The 13,440-nt window shown below is 42.4% G+C and overlaps 1 protein-coding gene across 6 annotated transcripts in view; it reads right to left on the bottom strand.

Annotated features, from left to right (window-relative positions):
- SYT17 (synaptotagmin 17) overlaps window positions 1–13,440 on the bottom strand; it is a 116,984-nt gene that overhangs the window by 23,881 nt on the left and 79,663 nt on the right. For all 6 annotated transcript variants that reach the window (XM_084640875.1, XM_084640877.1, XM_084640880.1 and 3 more), the window contains 2 exons: window positions 11,384–11,504; window positions 10,419–10,574 (listed from right to left, as the gene is read on the bottom strand). In XM_084640875.1, coding sequence (XP_084497001.1) covers window positions 10,419–10,574; window positions 11,384–11,504 — 277 coding nt within the window. The remainder of the gene's footprint in view (window positions 1–10,418; window positions 10,575–11,383; window positions 11,505–13,440) is intronic.

Raw genomic sequence — 13,440 nt, 5'->3', positions numbered from 1 at the left:
CTGCAGCACCACGCTAGATCTGGAGAGGAGGGGGGTGCTACAGGGCAGGCGTGCCCTGGGACAGCATTGAAATGTGATTTTCAATGGAGGATGCCTAGCAGCAAGATAGCTATCCCTGTCTGTAGCTAGGTACTTATACAGCTCCCATCACCACAGTATCAGAGCGCCTTGCAAGTATTTTAAAATAGAAATAATCTCATTTTCTTGTTTCCCAGCCTGGAAGAGAAATAGCTTGATTTGCTTTCAGTGAGAGGGGGGTGTTTATTTTGTTTGGGTATGAAAGCAAGAGGCTCTCTTGTGTGTCTAAAAGCATGAAGAAATTTTTGACAGACAGCTAAGTCGAGGAGATGAGCTATGCTCATTGAAACATGTTCCGGCCCCACCCCTAACACAGTTTGCAACCCCTGCAAACTGGCAGTTAAAGGGGATGTTGACATTTAACTACTTAGATGTTTGAAGGTCAAGTTTCCACATACTGTATTCAGGCAGCTCAAAATTCAGGTGCATCTCTGGTCATGCCTGCAGCTGAGGCCAATTTCATGCTTCAACATATGAAGCTAACTGGAAAATTTAAAGATTTGGCTCCTTATCATTACAATACCAGTGAAAAGCACTAATATCTCAATGTCTTGATCATGTGATTAATTTTTTTGCCATTCAAATACACATCATAATCACCACTCTAATATGGCCAGAGGTACTGAGGGCAGAAGGCCTACTCCATTAACTGGGATTGCTATGAGGCACGGACAAGAGTGAGAATGATTTTCCATCAGGTTTTGTTTTTCCAAAAATTAAACCAGTGATAGGTCTGATTTTATCTAAGTCCCAAGGTTCAGATATACAGATCTTGTTTCTCAATCTGCATTTCAATCACAGATGGGCCAAATGGGAGTGGATGCATTTGTTTTTACAAAACTTTGTGCCAGGGTGTTTTTGCTTTGCAAATCAAGGAGGGTTCAGATCCATTTTCCAAAACTTTGGGTATGTCAGTCAGATAAATGGTTCTGGTTTTGGCACATACCCTATTTACAATCTTTATCTGCAGATAAAGGGCCATATTCATTACTGGCATAAACAGGCACAACTCTGTTAATGTCAATGCATTGCTCCTGCTTACACCACCAGGGTATTTGGTCCAGCACCCTGTGTTCTGGTTCAGCAGTATGCTAAGCACATTTTCACTCAACTAGAACAACATCAAGTAAAGCCTCACCACTGAATATGTCCCGCACAGAAAAGGTCTCTACCTCATTCAAGCGTCCTACTATGAAGTGTTTAGAGTACAACACAGGCAAAGTAAAGCCTGTAGAATAATCACTAATAATTTGAGATGTAGAATAGTGACAGATTACACTACTTCACTGTTAAGCTTGACTAGCCATTAGTGTCCATGTATTCCGTGTCACAATATAGTGCCTAAAACAAGGGGTGCTGGAACAATTTTTATAGTGGGGATGCTGTCAGCCATTGAACCAAACTGCGAACCATGTATATGATGGAAACCACTTCAAGCCCGAGCACCCTCAGCATCTCTAGTTCCAGAACCTGTGCCTAAAACAAGTATCTATCACCAACAGCAACACCGAATTTCATGGACGTGCTAGTTCTTCTCATCAGGTTGTAATGGCTTAAAAAAGGAATAAATATCCTTAAACACAAACAGTAGGAATCTTTTTCAATAATATGTGGATGTTCAAAACCAAACCAACAAGAATAAAACCCAAACCAAAAATATTCTGCGGAAATTCAGCTGCAATTAAATCTCCCTTGAATATTCCTTGGCCAGGGGGAGAAAGCAGGTTTGTTTTACTACTGGGCAGTGTAATTTGATTATTATTTTAGCCAAAGCAGTTTCTATTAAGTATAAGTTAATTTAGAGCCCTGGGGTAAAATTTTCAAAAGCACCTAAGTGATTTAGGAGCCTAAGGGCCAGGTGTCATAGGCAGTTAGGCACCTGAAGATGCAGATACAGCTAGGCACCTACTGGAGTTTCCATAAGCACCTAGGTACCTAATTTCCATTGAAATCAGGCACCCCCCTCAATCATTAGGCACCTAAATATCTTGGAAAATCTGGCTTTAAGTCACCATTAAAAATGGGACATAGACACTTTAAAAGCTGTACCCTCATAGTGTATGGAGAAATGGCACCATGAGAAGTGGAGCTAGCCAGACTGAAATCTACAAACAATTTAGAAGAAAAGGATTTCACTGACGGTAACATACACATACCAAAAATTATAGCCAGATCCTGCAATCCACAATTATACAGTGCCGACAAGCAAAAATGGCACAAGCTCCCTCCCCGGCCCTTGCTTTACAATACATCCTTTTAAGAGTGCTCTGCTGTATTTTACATTTTAGGGTGCAGCAAGAGGATTCCTGCTATGCATCCATTTTAAGAGCAATCTCCCCACTTCACCTCCTATTGTTTGTTACACAGACTCATGTTTAGAATGTAAACTCCTTGGGTCAGGCCCCATGTTTCTGTTTCTCTATGTCCTTGCACAGTGCCTAGCACAATGCAATTATTAACTATTATTTACATTATAACCGTGTTCTGATGCCTAAGTCAGAAGCAGGGCCCCACTGTGCTCGGTGTTGTACAGCCATAACGGAGAAGACATTTCTTGCGCCAACAGCTTACAATCTAAATAGACACAACATGGATGTGTCAGAGAAGGAAGAGAAGTGTGACAGAAGTAGGATCACATGGTTGCCTATATTCTCTTACTGGAGGTATCAAAGGATTATTGTTTTATATCAGGTAAGTGAAGAAGAGATGTTAATGAGTCACTAACAGGCCATTTGCCTGGGAGGGACTAGTCCTTTGGGGGCCATCTGAACAATATTGCAATGCAAATATTATTAATATTAACAACAATAATACTTATTAACTAGATAACAGCATTGAATGACCACATTTCTTGGATTCTAAGTACTTTCTTTCCACTTTATAATAAAGTCTCTTTTGGAAAATGATCAAAACTCAGATTAAAAAGTATAGTCCAGCAAATTCCAGCATCGCTCTTGACTGAGGTGAGTGGGTATCTTTACATCCCCAACACTGGCATCCATAAATGCACTAGGAGGTATTAATCTCTACGGTTTAAAGCTCCCTTTTTGCTTGCCTGGTGTACTTGGCAGGCAATGATCCTACGGCTCCACTTGAAATAAACTGCCAATAATTCTGGATGTCAGGCCAAATTCCATCTTTCCTTTAGTAAGAGAGACATGACAATTAACACGTATGTTCACAGGTGTATGAAGTATTGTGGGGGAAACATACCGTTCTTTACTGGCTGCTGTGTTTGTCTGCATAGAGACAATCCATGGTCTCTGTGCAATTAACCGGCTGATAGCACTGGGGGCTGTCTACCAAGTGCACAGAAGGCTAAGATAATAAAAACACAGTGCATTTCTACTACGCTTTGTATACAAATGCACACCTCCTGGTCAATAGGTTTGAGGCACCAAAATAAAACAAATTTCTCCTCTAGCTGTTGACGTGCTATCTTTTAGTTGCAAGAATATTTAGAGGTAGTGGAATGTATTAGTAGTATCAACAGCTACTATGCAAACAGCACCTTTTAAGCACTTTACAAACTACAGCCAACATTTTTAGAAGTTTTGACGGACTTTCAAATGCAGCACCCAAAAATGGAGGCCTCCGGACATCTAGGCCCAGACCCACAAAGGTATTTAGGCTCCAACTGAATTGAAATTGAAATCAATGGAAGGTAGGGGCCCAAATACCTTTGTGGATCTGGGTCCTAGTGCCTGGGACCACTTCCTTCCCCCATTCCTTATCACCTCTGAAAATTAGGCACAAAGTGTCTCCAGTGGAGCACATAACATATAACTGTATATTCTTATGAGAATCATTTCACCAACCACTGAAAGGGTGGAGGCAGTGTAGCAGATAGACGACCAATACAAAACACATTGCACAGAAGCAGGAGGAAGAATATTTTGGCTTGTAAATGCCAAGGATTTACATCATGGGATATATTATATTTACAAGGAGCAAATAGGATCTCAGCTTTTAAGGTCTTACTCAAAAATACCCAAAACCATGAGCTAAACAGGGCTCAATTTCTCTGCACTACTGGGTTGCCTTTAGGTCTATGTATGCTACTGTCAAAGGCCAGTTAAATTCACGATGGATCTCAGATAAAAGATGAAGAGCAAATATAGCATCCACTGTGGATTGCCTGGCAGTGAAGCCCAATTGCTCTGGGAGATGGAGTTTCACAAGGCAAGGCTGGAGCCAGGTGAGTAAGACATGTGTGATGACTTTTCCAAGAACAGAGAGCAGAGTCAATTGACCTATAGTTACCACATTCAATGCGGGGGCTGTTCCCCACTTACAGAGCAGAATAACAATCCCTTCCTTCCACTCTGCTAGTAACTTCCCAGTAGTCCAAGCCCAGACAAAAAGTTGGTGTAATGGTACAGTTATAGGCTCTATGGCACATCTGAGAAATTCAGGCATTATGCTGTCAGGTCCGGTAGCATGCCCGCTTCGCAGTTTCTTTAGAGTGAACCTCTTCCAATGTAGGTACATTTACAAAAGTTTGCAGGACTTCTTCTTGGATAAAGTACATTTTACCATCAGCCTTGTTTGTCAGCAAAGATCCTGCAAAAAGTTCATTTTTGGATCGAAATGACTGTATAGCTTTGAATGCCTGTCGAAATTTATTAGGTCTCCTTCCCTCTTCTGCCTCTTTTGTCAAGTTCTCAAAATAAGCTTCAGGAGGCACTTTTGCTCACACTCAAAAAATACCTTGTAAACATTATAATCATGGCACTGTCTATTTCTTTTGCAATATTTGAAACGTCCCATTGTACAGCTGGAGGCATCACTTGTAGCATTTCAGTTCTGGGATGGCATCTACTGCTGTTCAGATGATTGTGCTTATGACTGTCCAAGCTAATTCTATATCATCTGGGAGAGTGCCAAGTGTGTCTAATTTGTTTTTCCACTGAGACAGACTACTTATTAGCAAGTACTGAATTTTTACAGATGCCTTGTGCTTTATGTATCACGAGGAGGACACTTTTATGTTAAAATAGAGGAGTAATTGGCATTTTAGCAACAAAGTGACAATGATCAGCATTTGCCAGGGCTTATGCACCTCTGTAGACCCAGTATGACCTTACTATACTACGATTCTGATCAATATATGGTCCAGCTTCTCCCTCGTCCACCCATCATCGAATATCCACATCTCTTGACAGATATCTAGGTGCCTGAACCAACTGCCAGTGTTGGTAATGCTATGAAAAGCACAAAAGAAGAGTAATCTCACCGAGCTGTCATTTATTGTTCCAGAGGAAAATGGCCCAAGAACGGTTTTGAAGCCATTTCTGGGACAACTTGGTGCAGAGTTCATATTTACGAGTACAATAAGTTCGTCGTGCAGTGGAACAGATTGCATCACAGCTGCTAGCTGCTAATAAAATTCATCTTCATTAGCATCTGTAGCTTCCTCAGTGGCAGCACAGGCTACATTGATGGGACAGCTGCCCATGGCGATGCCTCAACCTGGCATATAACAGTCAATCAGAAATAGGGTGCTACATTGTAAGTCAACCACACTAGGGTTCAAACTCACGGTTCATCTGTGTGTAGGCAGATCCAATGCTGTGCTTAAACATGATGGTTACAAATCATATTTTCAATCCAAAGGTAGAGAGAATCGTATGATAAGTGTGTGGGGGGGGGTATAGGTGTATGCGTGGTGGGGGAATTTGCAGAAATGAGACTTGCACAAAGGGAAAGAGACATTCATTTGTCAGCGTCGTCTGTGCAATGTTGCACACTCAACTCTCATTAAAAGTAATGGGAGCTGTATGCACTTCCCACCATAGTACACTGAAAACTATGCTGTTTAAATAAATGTACACAAGAAAAATACGCGCAAAAGTCTTATTGCTCTAAGGGTATATCTGCAGTGGAGCTGGAGTTGTAATTTCCAGTTTGGGCAGATATATCTGCACTACCACTGAGCAAGCTAGCATACTAAAGATAGAAGTATATCCATGGCTGCATGGGTGGTGGGAGAGGCTAGTCACCTCGAGCACACACCTAGGGTTTTAGATGGGATTGTATTGTGGGGGGCGAGCCTCTCCTGCCACTCACGCAGCTGCAGCTAGGCTGCTCATTTTAGCGGGCTAGCTCAGTCAAACCTAGAACTGCTACATCTATTACACCTCCCAGCTACAGCATGGGTACATCCTAAATCAAATAGTGTGTCACTTCCGAATCGATCACCAGCTACACAGAAACAACAAGGAATCCGGTGGCACCTTGAAGACTAACAGATTTATTTGAGCATGCGCTTTCATGGGTAAAAACCCCACTTCTTCAGCTGCATGGCCATGAAGTGGGGTTTTTACCCACAAAAGCTTATGCTCAAATAAATCTGATCTGGCTACTGGCTGGCCTGGGTGCTTTTACAGATTTATATCCCTTCATGGTATCACTAGCCAATCTTCACCGCATGATTACTTTCCTTTTTAATTACCTCTTTTCTCATCAGCAAATTTAATTAACTGACTTAAGGGCTGCTAGAGCAAGCAAAACCTAAAAGAAAAAAAGGAAGTGGCTTTAGTTCCTGTTGTGCATACATGCAAAATAAGCAAAGGATTTGGGCTCTGCTCCTCTCATTTTCAGACAGAAATTCAACTCCACTAATGATAATCTGCACTTCTAGATCATCTTCCATTTGAGGGTCTCAAAGCACTTTGCAAGAATGAACCAATTAAGCCACATTATACCCCAGTGATTCAGGAAAGGCAATGTAGGGAACACTTAGCCAACACAGAAATGCAGCCACCCTTGGAGTAGTCACAGCTGCTTAACTTTATTTATTTAAAAGCACACACTGACATGACATGAAATTGGACTAAATTTTCTACTGGTTTAAATGGATGCAACTGCACTGATGTCAATGGAGTTTTGCCCATTTACACTAGCAAAGAATTTGGCCCAGAGTCCTTACCATCACCAAGTCCACTGGACTATGTTATTTCCATGATATTGCTTCTGGATATCCATTCTCCACTTGCTTCTACTGGCTATATAGGATTCCTTCTTCACCACTCTTCATAACAGGCCAGGTTTTGATACCCCTTGCTAGCACGGAATAGGACAATGGAAAGGCAGCGTAGTCTTTGTGGCTAGGGGATGAGAGCAGGTTCTAATGCTGGTTCTGTAACTGACCTGTGATGTAACCTTGGGCAAGTCAGTTCACCCTCTGTTCCTCTGCTCTGCTTCCCCTTCCACACTTTGTCTCTCTCTTTTCTAGACTGTAAGCTCTGCAGGGCAGATGCCGTCTCTCACCATGGGTTCGTATAGCACAATGGGGCCCTGATCTTGGCTGGAACCTCTAGGCATTACTGCAATATCAACAGCAACAGGGTTACTCAGAGTGATACACTACTCAACATGAGGAAGGTTATCAGAATCTGGCCCTATCGATCTCGTCAAGGACATGTACTCCATGCCACTGTGTTCTGATGAAGTAGTAGATAATCACAGGTCAGCGATTTCAAAAATGACTATTTTGTGCGCTCTGGTACAACGCGGTGATGTGATCATTTCAAAGATCATCAGTTAAATCTAACTGCTGTGTAAGAACATGTGATAGTTTATTTTTATGAATCAGTTAGCTTTTGATTAACTCATTATAAAAAAAAAAGGATCCATAATAAAAGGTCAGCCATCCAACCACCTGACACCAACTTCATTTGCTCTAATGAATTGCGTTGTATTTCATTCCTTGTTCCTGATCATAGGGAGCTGGTATTCTGTAGGTAAGGACTGGAGTATTGTGCTCCTGAAGAAAGACATCACCTGACTGAAGATTCCAGGAACAAATTCATCATTATACATGAAAGGGAACATTCAAGATGGCCTGCATGTAAAGCCATGCTTAAATATAGCCTTTTTGCTGTGGAAATTTCTGTGCATGAAGGGCAAGATTTAAAATGCTGATCAGCATCACTTTTGTTATGAAATGTTTGGAAACAAGCTAATGGATTGAATTTCAGCTTTTTTCACTGACTTGACAGCCGTTTCTGCCATGTAAGAAATACAGAGCTTTATAATAATATTTTTGGGTGCAGATTCTCTTTTTAATGGCTCAGAAACATTGTCGGAACATTACAAAAAAGAAAAAAAAATCCTTCCCTCTTTTCCTTTAACTCAAGGAGCATAAACTCCGCTTATGGCCCTTGCTTGACTGCAGGACTGGGGCACATCAAGTTTCAGGATCTCTACAAGGCTGCAGAAGAGGCCACCCACAGTGGCAGTCCCTGTGGTCCCTCAGCTCTAGGGACTGCTCACTCCTGCTCCTCCCAGAGACCACAATGCCAAAAGGGGGGCAGGTGGGGTGAAGAGCAGATGGACTCATGGCCATGGAGGGAGCAATGTCTAAGGCAAAATTCACCTCCTATACAGCGCTGGGAGAGACTGTGCCTGCCTGAGACAGTGCTCCTCCAGGGACCATTTGGCTCCACGCTGCCCTCTGCACCACAGTGGCATGAATGCTACCATCTAGTCCAGTGTAACAACTGGGACCGAATCCTATTTGCATTATAATTTTTAGCAAAGCCATTGTCACCATTCACAAAATCAATTTAACAGAGAATGCTTGGGGATGAATTTTGCTCTTGGTTACCCCAGTGCAACTGCGAGAGCAGAATTTGGTTTTTAATGCTTCTGAGCATGGCATTAAAAAGTGGAAATGAAAGTTAAAGAACAATTCAAAACGGCATCTGGTGCGGTTTTTTGTATTCTTGAATTTGGTATTTTCTCCTCCTGGTAAAGAAAGCATGTATTAAAATATGACCAACAGATGTGGTCTTTATACAACTCTGTTCTTTTCTACAACTTGTTTGCCCACAGAAATATCATTCAAACCCATACTACTGAAGACAATTGGGAGAGTGGACTGCTCAGTCGATGAATAGTGAGCTATGCAGCCTTTCACTTCTAGGTTACTAGTTCAAATCCGACAGAGGTCAACAGAGACCAAAATTCCCATCATCCAATGGCTGTTCAGTGGCCAACTGAGATGAGCCAGTGGTCTCTGCCTGATTCTTAGTGAACAGATGTCCATACCATAAAATCATCACAACAGGCATCGTGTCAGTTGACTTGGGCTTGTGGAGCTATAAAATTGCCGTGTAGACATCCAGGCTCTCGGGCTGGTGGCCTGCTTGTGGGGTTCCAGGGCTCAGGCTAGACCCAAGCCCAGACATCTACATTACCATTTTATAGCCCCGCAGCCCAAGTCTGAGGCCGCTGACACAGGCCAGGAGTGGGTGTTTTTTTGAAGTCTAGCCATACCCTTTACTGGCAGTCTCAGCCAACAAGCCAAGGACTGAAGAGGCATGAAAATCCAAACTACCCTCTTCATTCCTTTTGCTACAATAGAAAACCCATATAAACAGATGCTTCAGGTCTGGGTTAAGACACTTCGAAAGGTAGCACATGGAAGCCTGCACTGCCATTTCTTGTACTGCATATACTGTGCAACTACTAAGAAGGCTGCAGTTTGCAAGGGTGTGTCTGCCCTTAGAAACTTCTTAAATGTTTTTCCACAATAATACATCTTTTCCAGTGCTATCAACCAGATAAGCCACAACATAGACCAGGAGCAGTCATTTTTACCACTATGTTATCTAACCCTGCTCTGAGAAACTTTTGTGTGTGTCAGTTTCCATTGCATGTTTTCATAACTGAAGTAAGCAAATCCCAAATTCAACAATGCAAAAAACCACCAAAACACCACCTGGACATTTGTCATCAATCTCTTTTCAGAGTGTTACAAAAATCCAAAGAGTCAACAATAAATCTCAGCACTTACTTTGGAAGCTCAGTACCTTAATAGTGTCCCTTTAAAAATACAGCCATAAACAAACCAATTTATATAACAGTGGTATAATGGGCTAGCACAAGACGTGCACAATCCTCAAAGTAAAAATTATGTGGAGTCGCAAAATGAGTATTGTTGTAAGGTCTAGGTTGATCATCAGATACTTCCTTCCACCTATCTCTCATTCCTCTGACTTCTCCAGGAAGCACTTTAGGACCCAGTTCAATTAGCCTGCCTCTCTTCTCAGTGGAAATGCTTTCCCAGTAGCACCAATTAAGAGTGAAACTGACAAGGTGAGTTCCTAGACAGTTCCATATTACAGGTGACAACACCAGGAAAGCTTCTGTGCAGAGAAGCGTGATGCTAATTAAGCTCCTCTAGAAATGACAGAGCTGACTGTCCCATAAATGTTAGCTTGCTGAAAAAGATGAAGACATTGCATAGGCTAAAGTGCATGCATGGGGCAGCTAATTTGTTTACCTCGGAGACAGCCAAGATAGCATCAAATCAATAGCAAGAATGCTTTTACCTGTAAATACTAAGCTGGCATTTTCCAGTTCTTCTTGAGGAACCTTGAAACTGAAGGACTCATTGTAGAAGGGATCTATTGTACCCTTCATGCAAGAGGTTTTCTTGGTTTTGGCTAATTTTAATCCATGAACCAGCTGAATTTTCACAAAGGGATCTGAAAGAAACACAAACACAATTCCAGCTTTACAGGTGCAGCCAGTCAATGTTCCTGTCTCAGAAAGGTTCTGCACAGTTGGGACCAGAGTGTGGAGTGGCACTGTGGAGGAAAAATAGCTTTGGGGAGGGATCTGGACTCTTATCATGTCAAGGTACCAGGTGACTTGCAGTGGAGATGTACAAGTCTCAGGCAGCAGAATTCAGAATGTTTCTGTTGACTCTGCATGGAGTGCAACAAATGGTGACCTTGACAAAAGCCAGGTATGTTGTTCTCACTGACAGATGTCAATAGTCTGACAACAGCAGCAGCTGGAGTAGGGAGTGAGGGAACTATATCGTGAGGGAGAGGGAGAATCACCAGCTGCTAGAATGATGAAATAGACCTTTCTCCATACTCAGGTGAGGGGTGAGTGGGCATTGTCAAAAATCACACAGCAGAACAAGTTTTGAAGAATTAAACCGCCTTTATATTTAACACTCACACAACACTTTGTGTCTGCAAAGCACAGCACAAACATTGAGAAATAATCCTAAACCACAAAAGCAGAGGCAGGGATAGCATTTGGAAATTCCTGGTTCCCAATCCTAGGCTCCGGCCAGTAGATTTGGACTCTCAATGTTTGATTTATATATATATTTTTAAAACCACATATATGAGAGCTTTTCAAAGCCATGCATTAATTTTAATGGGAACAAAGTGTCCAAATCATTTAGGTGGAATCAAAAAATGGCTGCCTAACTATATAGGACAATTTTAGAGCACACACAAACATGCAGGAGTGATCTGAGAAATACACTGCCCTTTACCTGAACCTTGGCTCATATCTGTCTGAAGAAGTTGTTTCGCTCGAATAATGTCTACATTCAGTCTTCCTGCACTGGGAAGGTAATTTAGTGATAGCAGCAGCTCTCCCAACTCGACTTCATTCTACAAGGAAAAGGAAATATGAGAATATATAACTGCAAAGTCAGCTAGAGAGACAACTGCAATTCAACCAACAAAAACAGATCCCCTAATGGACTGAAATGGCAGAAAAACATTTTAAGTCACATTCCATTTTCATCATCTTCAGGAACCATTTGGGGCCTTGCACTGAATAAGGTATAAATAAGGATACGATCCCCTGCTAGTAGGTTTGCTTCACTATATTTACACATCAATCACTGAACATGGTTCCGTTTTAAAATTGCCATCATTACGCCGTAGTCTGCTTGTGACAGAGTGCTGGGAACCAAGAACTGAGCCAGCACTCTGGTCACTGAAACACCAATTAATTCTCCCCAGGGCCTAATTAGTGGATTACAATGGGCTGGAGGAGGACCAATGAGGAACTTGGCCCATTAACCCAGCAGGTTTAAGAAAGCACAGGAAGGCAGTGCAGGAGGGAGAATGAGAACCAGTCTCTGGCGAGAGAGAATGCTCTCTCCCCAGCAGAGACCTGAGGAGGAGAAACTGAAACCATACCTAATATGGTGTGTGGAATGGTAAGGTGATGGGAAGAGCAAATGTGAATAAACTGCACTGGATTGTTTAGCAGCTGAAGGGCCCTCATCGGCATAGCGAGAGCACAAGGCAGGAACGGGTTGTCACCCTGTCAGAACTGTTTCAACGAGATGCACAAGGAGGAGGAATCGCAAGAGCTGTAATTTTCCTTTCTTGCATTTGAAGTTTTTCCATCTAGTCCTAACCTTAACAATTTAACATGACTGATCTACGGTTAACATCCAAAATACTGGTCCAGTCCTGCAAAACAGCCACACACAGAACTGCCACTGACGACCCTGGAAACTGTGGGCACGGAATGCTTAGAGAATCAGACTCTATGGGATTAAGTAGCATTTCCTTTGTGGTATAAGCTGACAATAGGGAGGAAATTCAGAGGTGGCATTCACTTACGAGCTTGTTCCCTTACTCCCTGATATTGCAGCATGTCATGCACTTATCTGAGAGCCGGGCTTACCAGTGTCCTTGCTATTCAGCAAACTGTGTTCTGACCTTAGCTTTATATAAACATAGCTGTTTATCCATTAATCCCACTTTCACTGACTTAACTGAAACAAGTAAAAGTGTCTGAGAGCAGATATTACTAAAAGCTGCCTAAAAGTGATTGCTTAAAATACTAATGATTGACATGCACTGCCTTTGAAGCTTCCTGATGCTGTTATTGTATGAGTGTGATGAAAATACGTATCCAGTGAGCACCATTGTTGGTTTTACATTCACCTTTCTGATACCTGCAATAACCATGGTATCTTTCTATTCTCACCACCAGAGCTGAGCCCACCCCAAAAACTCCCACATCCAAGTACTGGAGAAGTTCAGACCCAGGTCCCGATCTGATCTGTGTGGCCCATCTCAGCAAGGAATAGGCGAGACAATGGTCCACAATCACTACAGAAAGGACAAGAACTTTTAAAGGCACCACCGCAAGAGATGTTATTAACCACAAGTGGACACAAATTACAACAGCAATTAGTGTTGTGGGAAATGTCTGTCACAAACCTGAAATTAGAGGCAAGTTTGCCAAAGTATACAAACCCAAGTCAAGTTTCAGGTAAACCCGGGCAGGGCACTGAACAAACTGGGGCTTGGATTCCAGTGAAATTGGCCAGTTAATCATTTTTCAGGGGGAAACTAGGCAAAATGTGACAGTTCCAGCTGAGTGTGGCATTTTGGGCTGAAATGAACCATAACACTCAGAACAAAACTCGAGCAGGTTTGGAAGCTTCCCCTGCTCAGGAGAGCTCCCTCCAGAAGTAAATAAAGCCTCGGCATTCCTTCTAGGTTTGGTAAGGACCCTCCATTTCCTGCCACCCTCCCCCATCCTCAGCTGGGAAACTCTAATCCCACCTGCAGCCTGCGG

The sequence above is a fragment of the Lepidochelys olivacea genome (assembly GCF_965140295.1).
Source record: "Lepidochelys olivacea isolate rLepOli2 genome assembly, chromosome: 10".
In the NCBI taxonomy this organism is placed as follows: Eukaryota; Metazoa; Chordata; order Testudines; family Cheloniidae; genus Lepidochelys; species Lepidochelys olivacea.
Note: the sequence above shows the minus strand (reverse complement) of the source record. Positions and strands in the feature narration are given on the sequence as shown.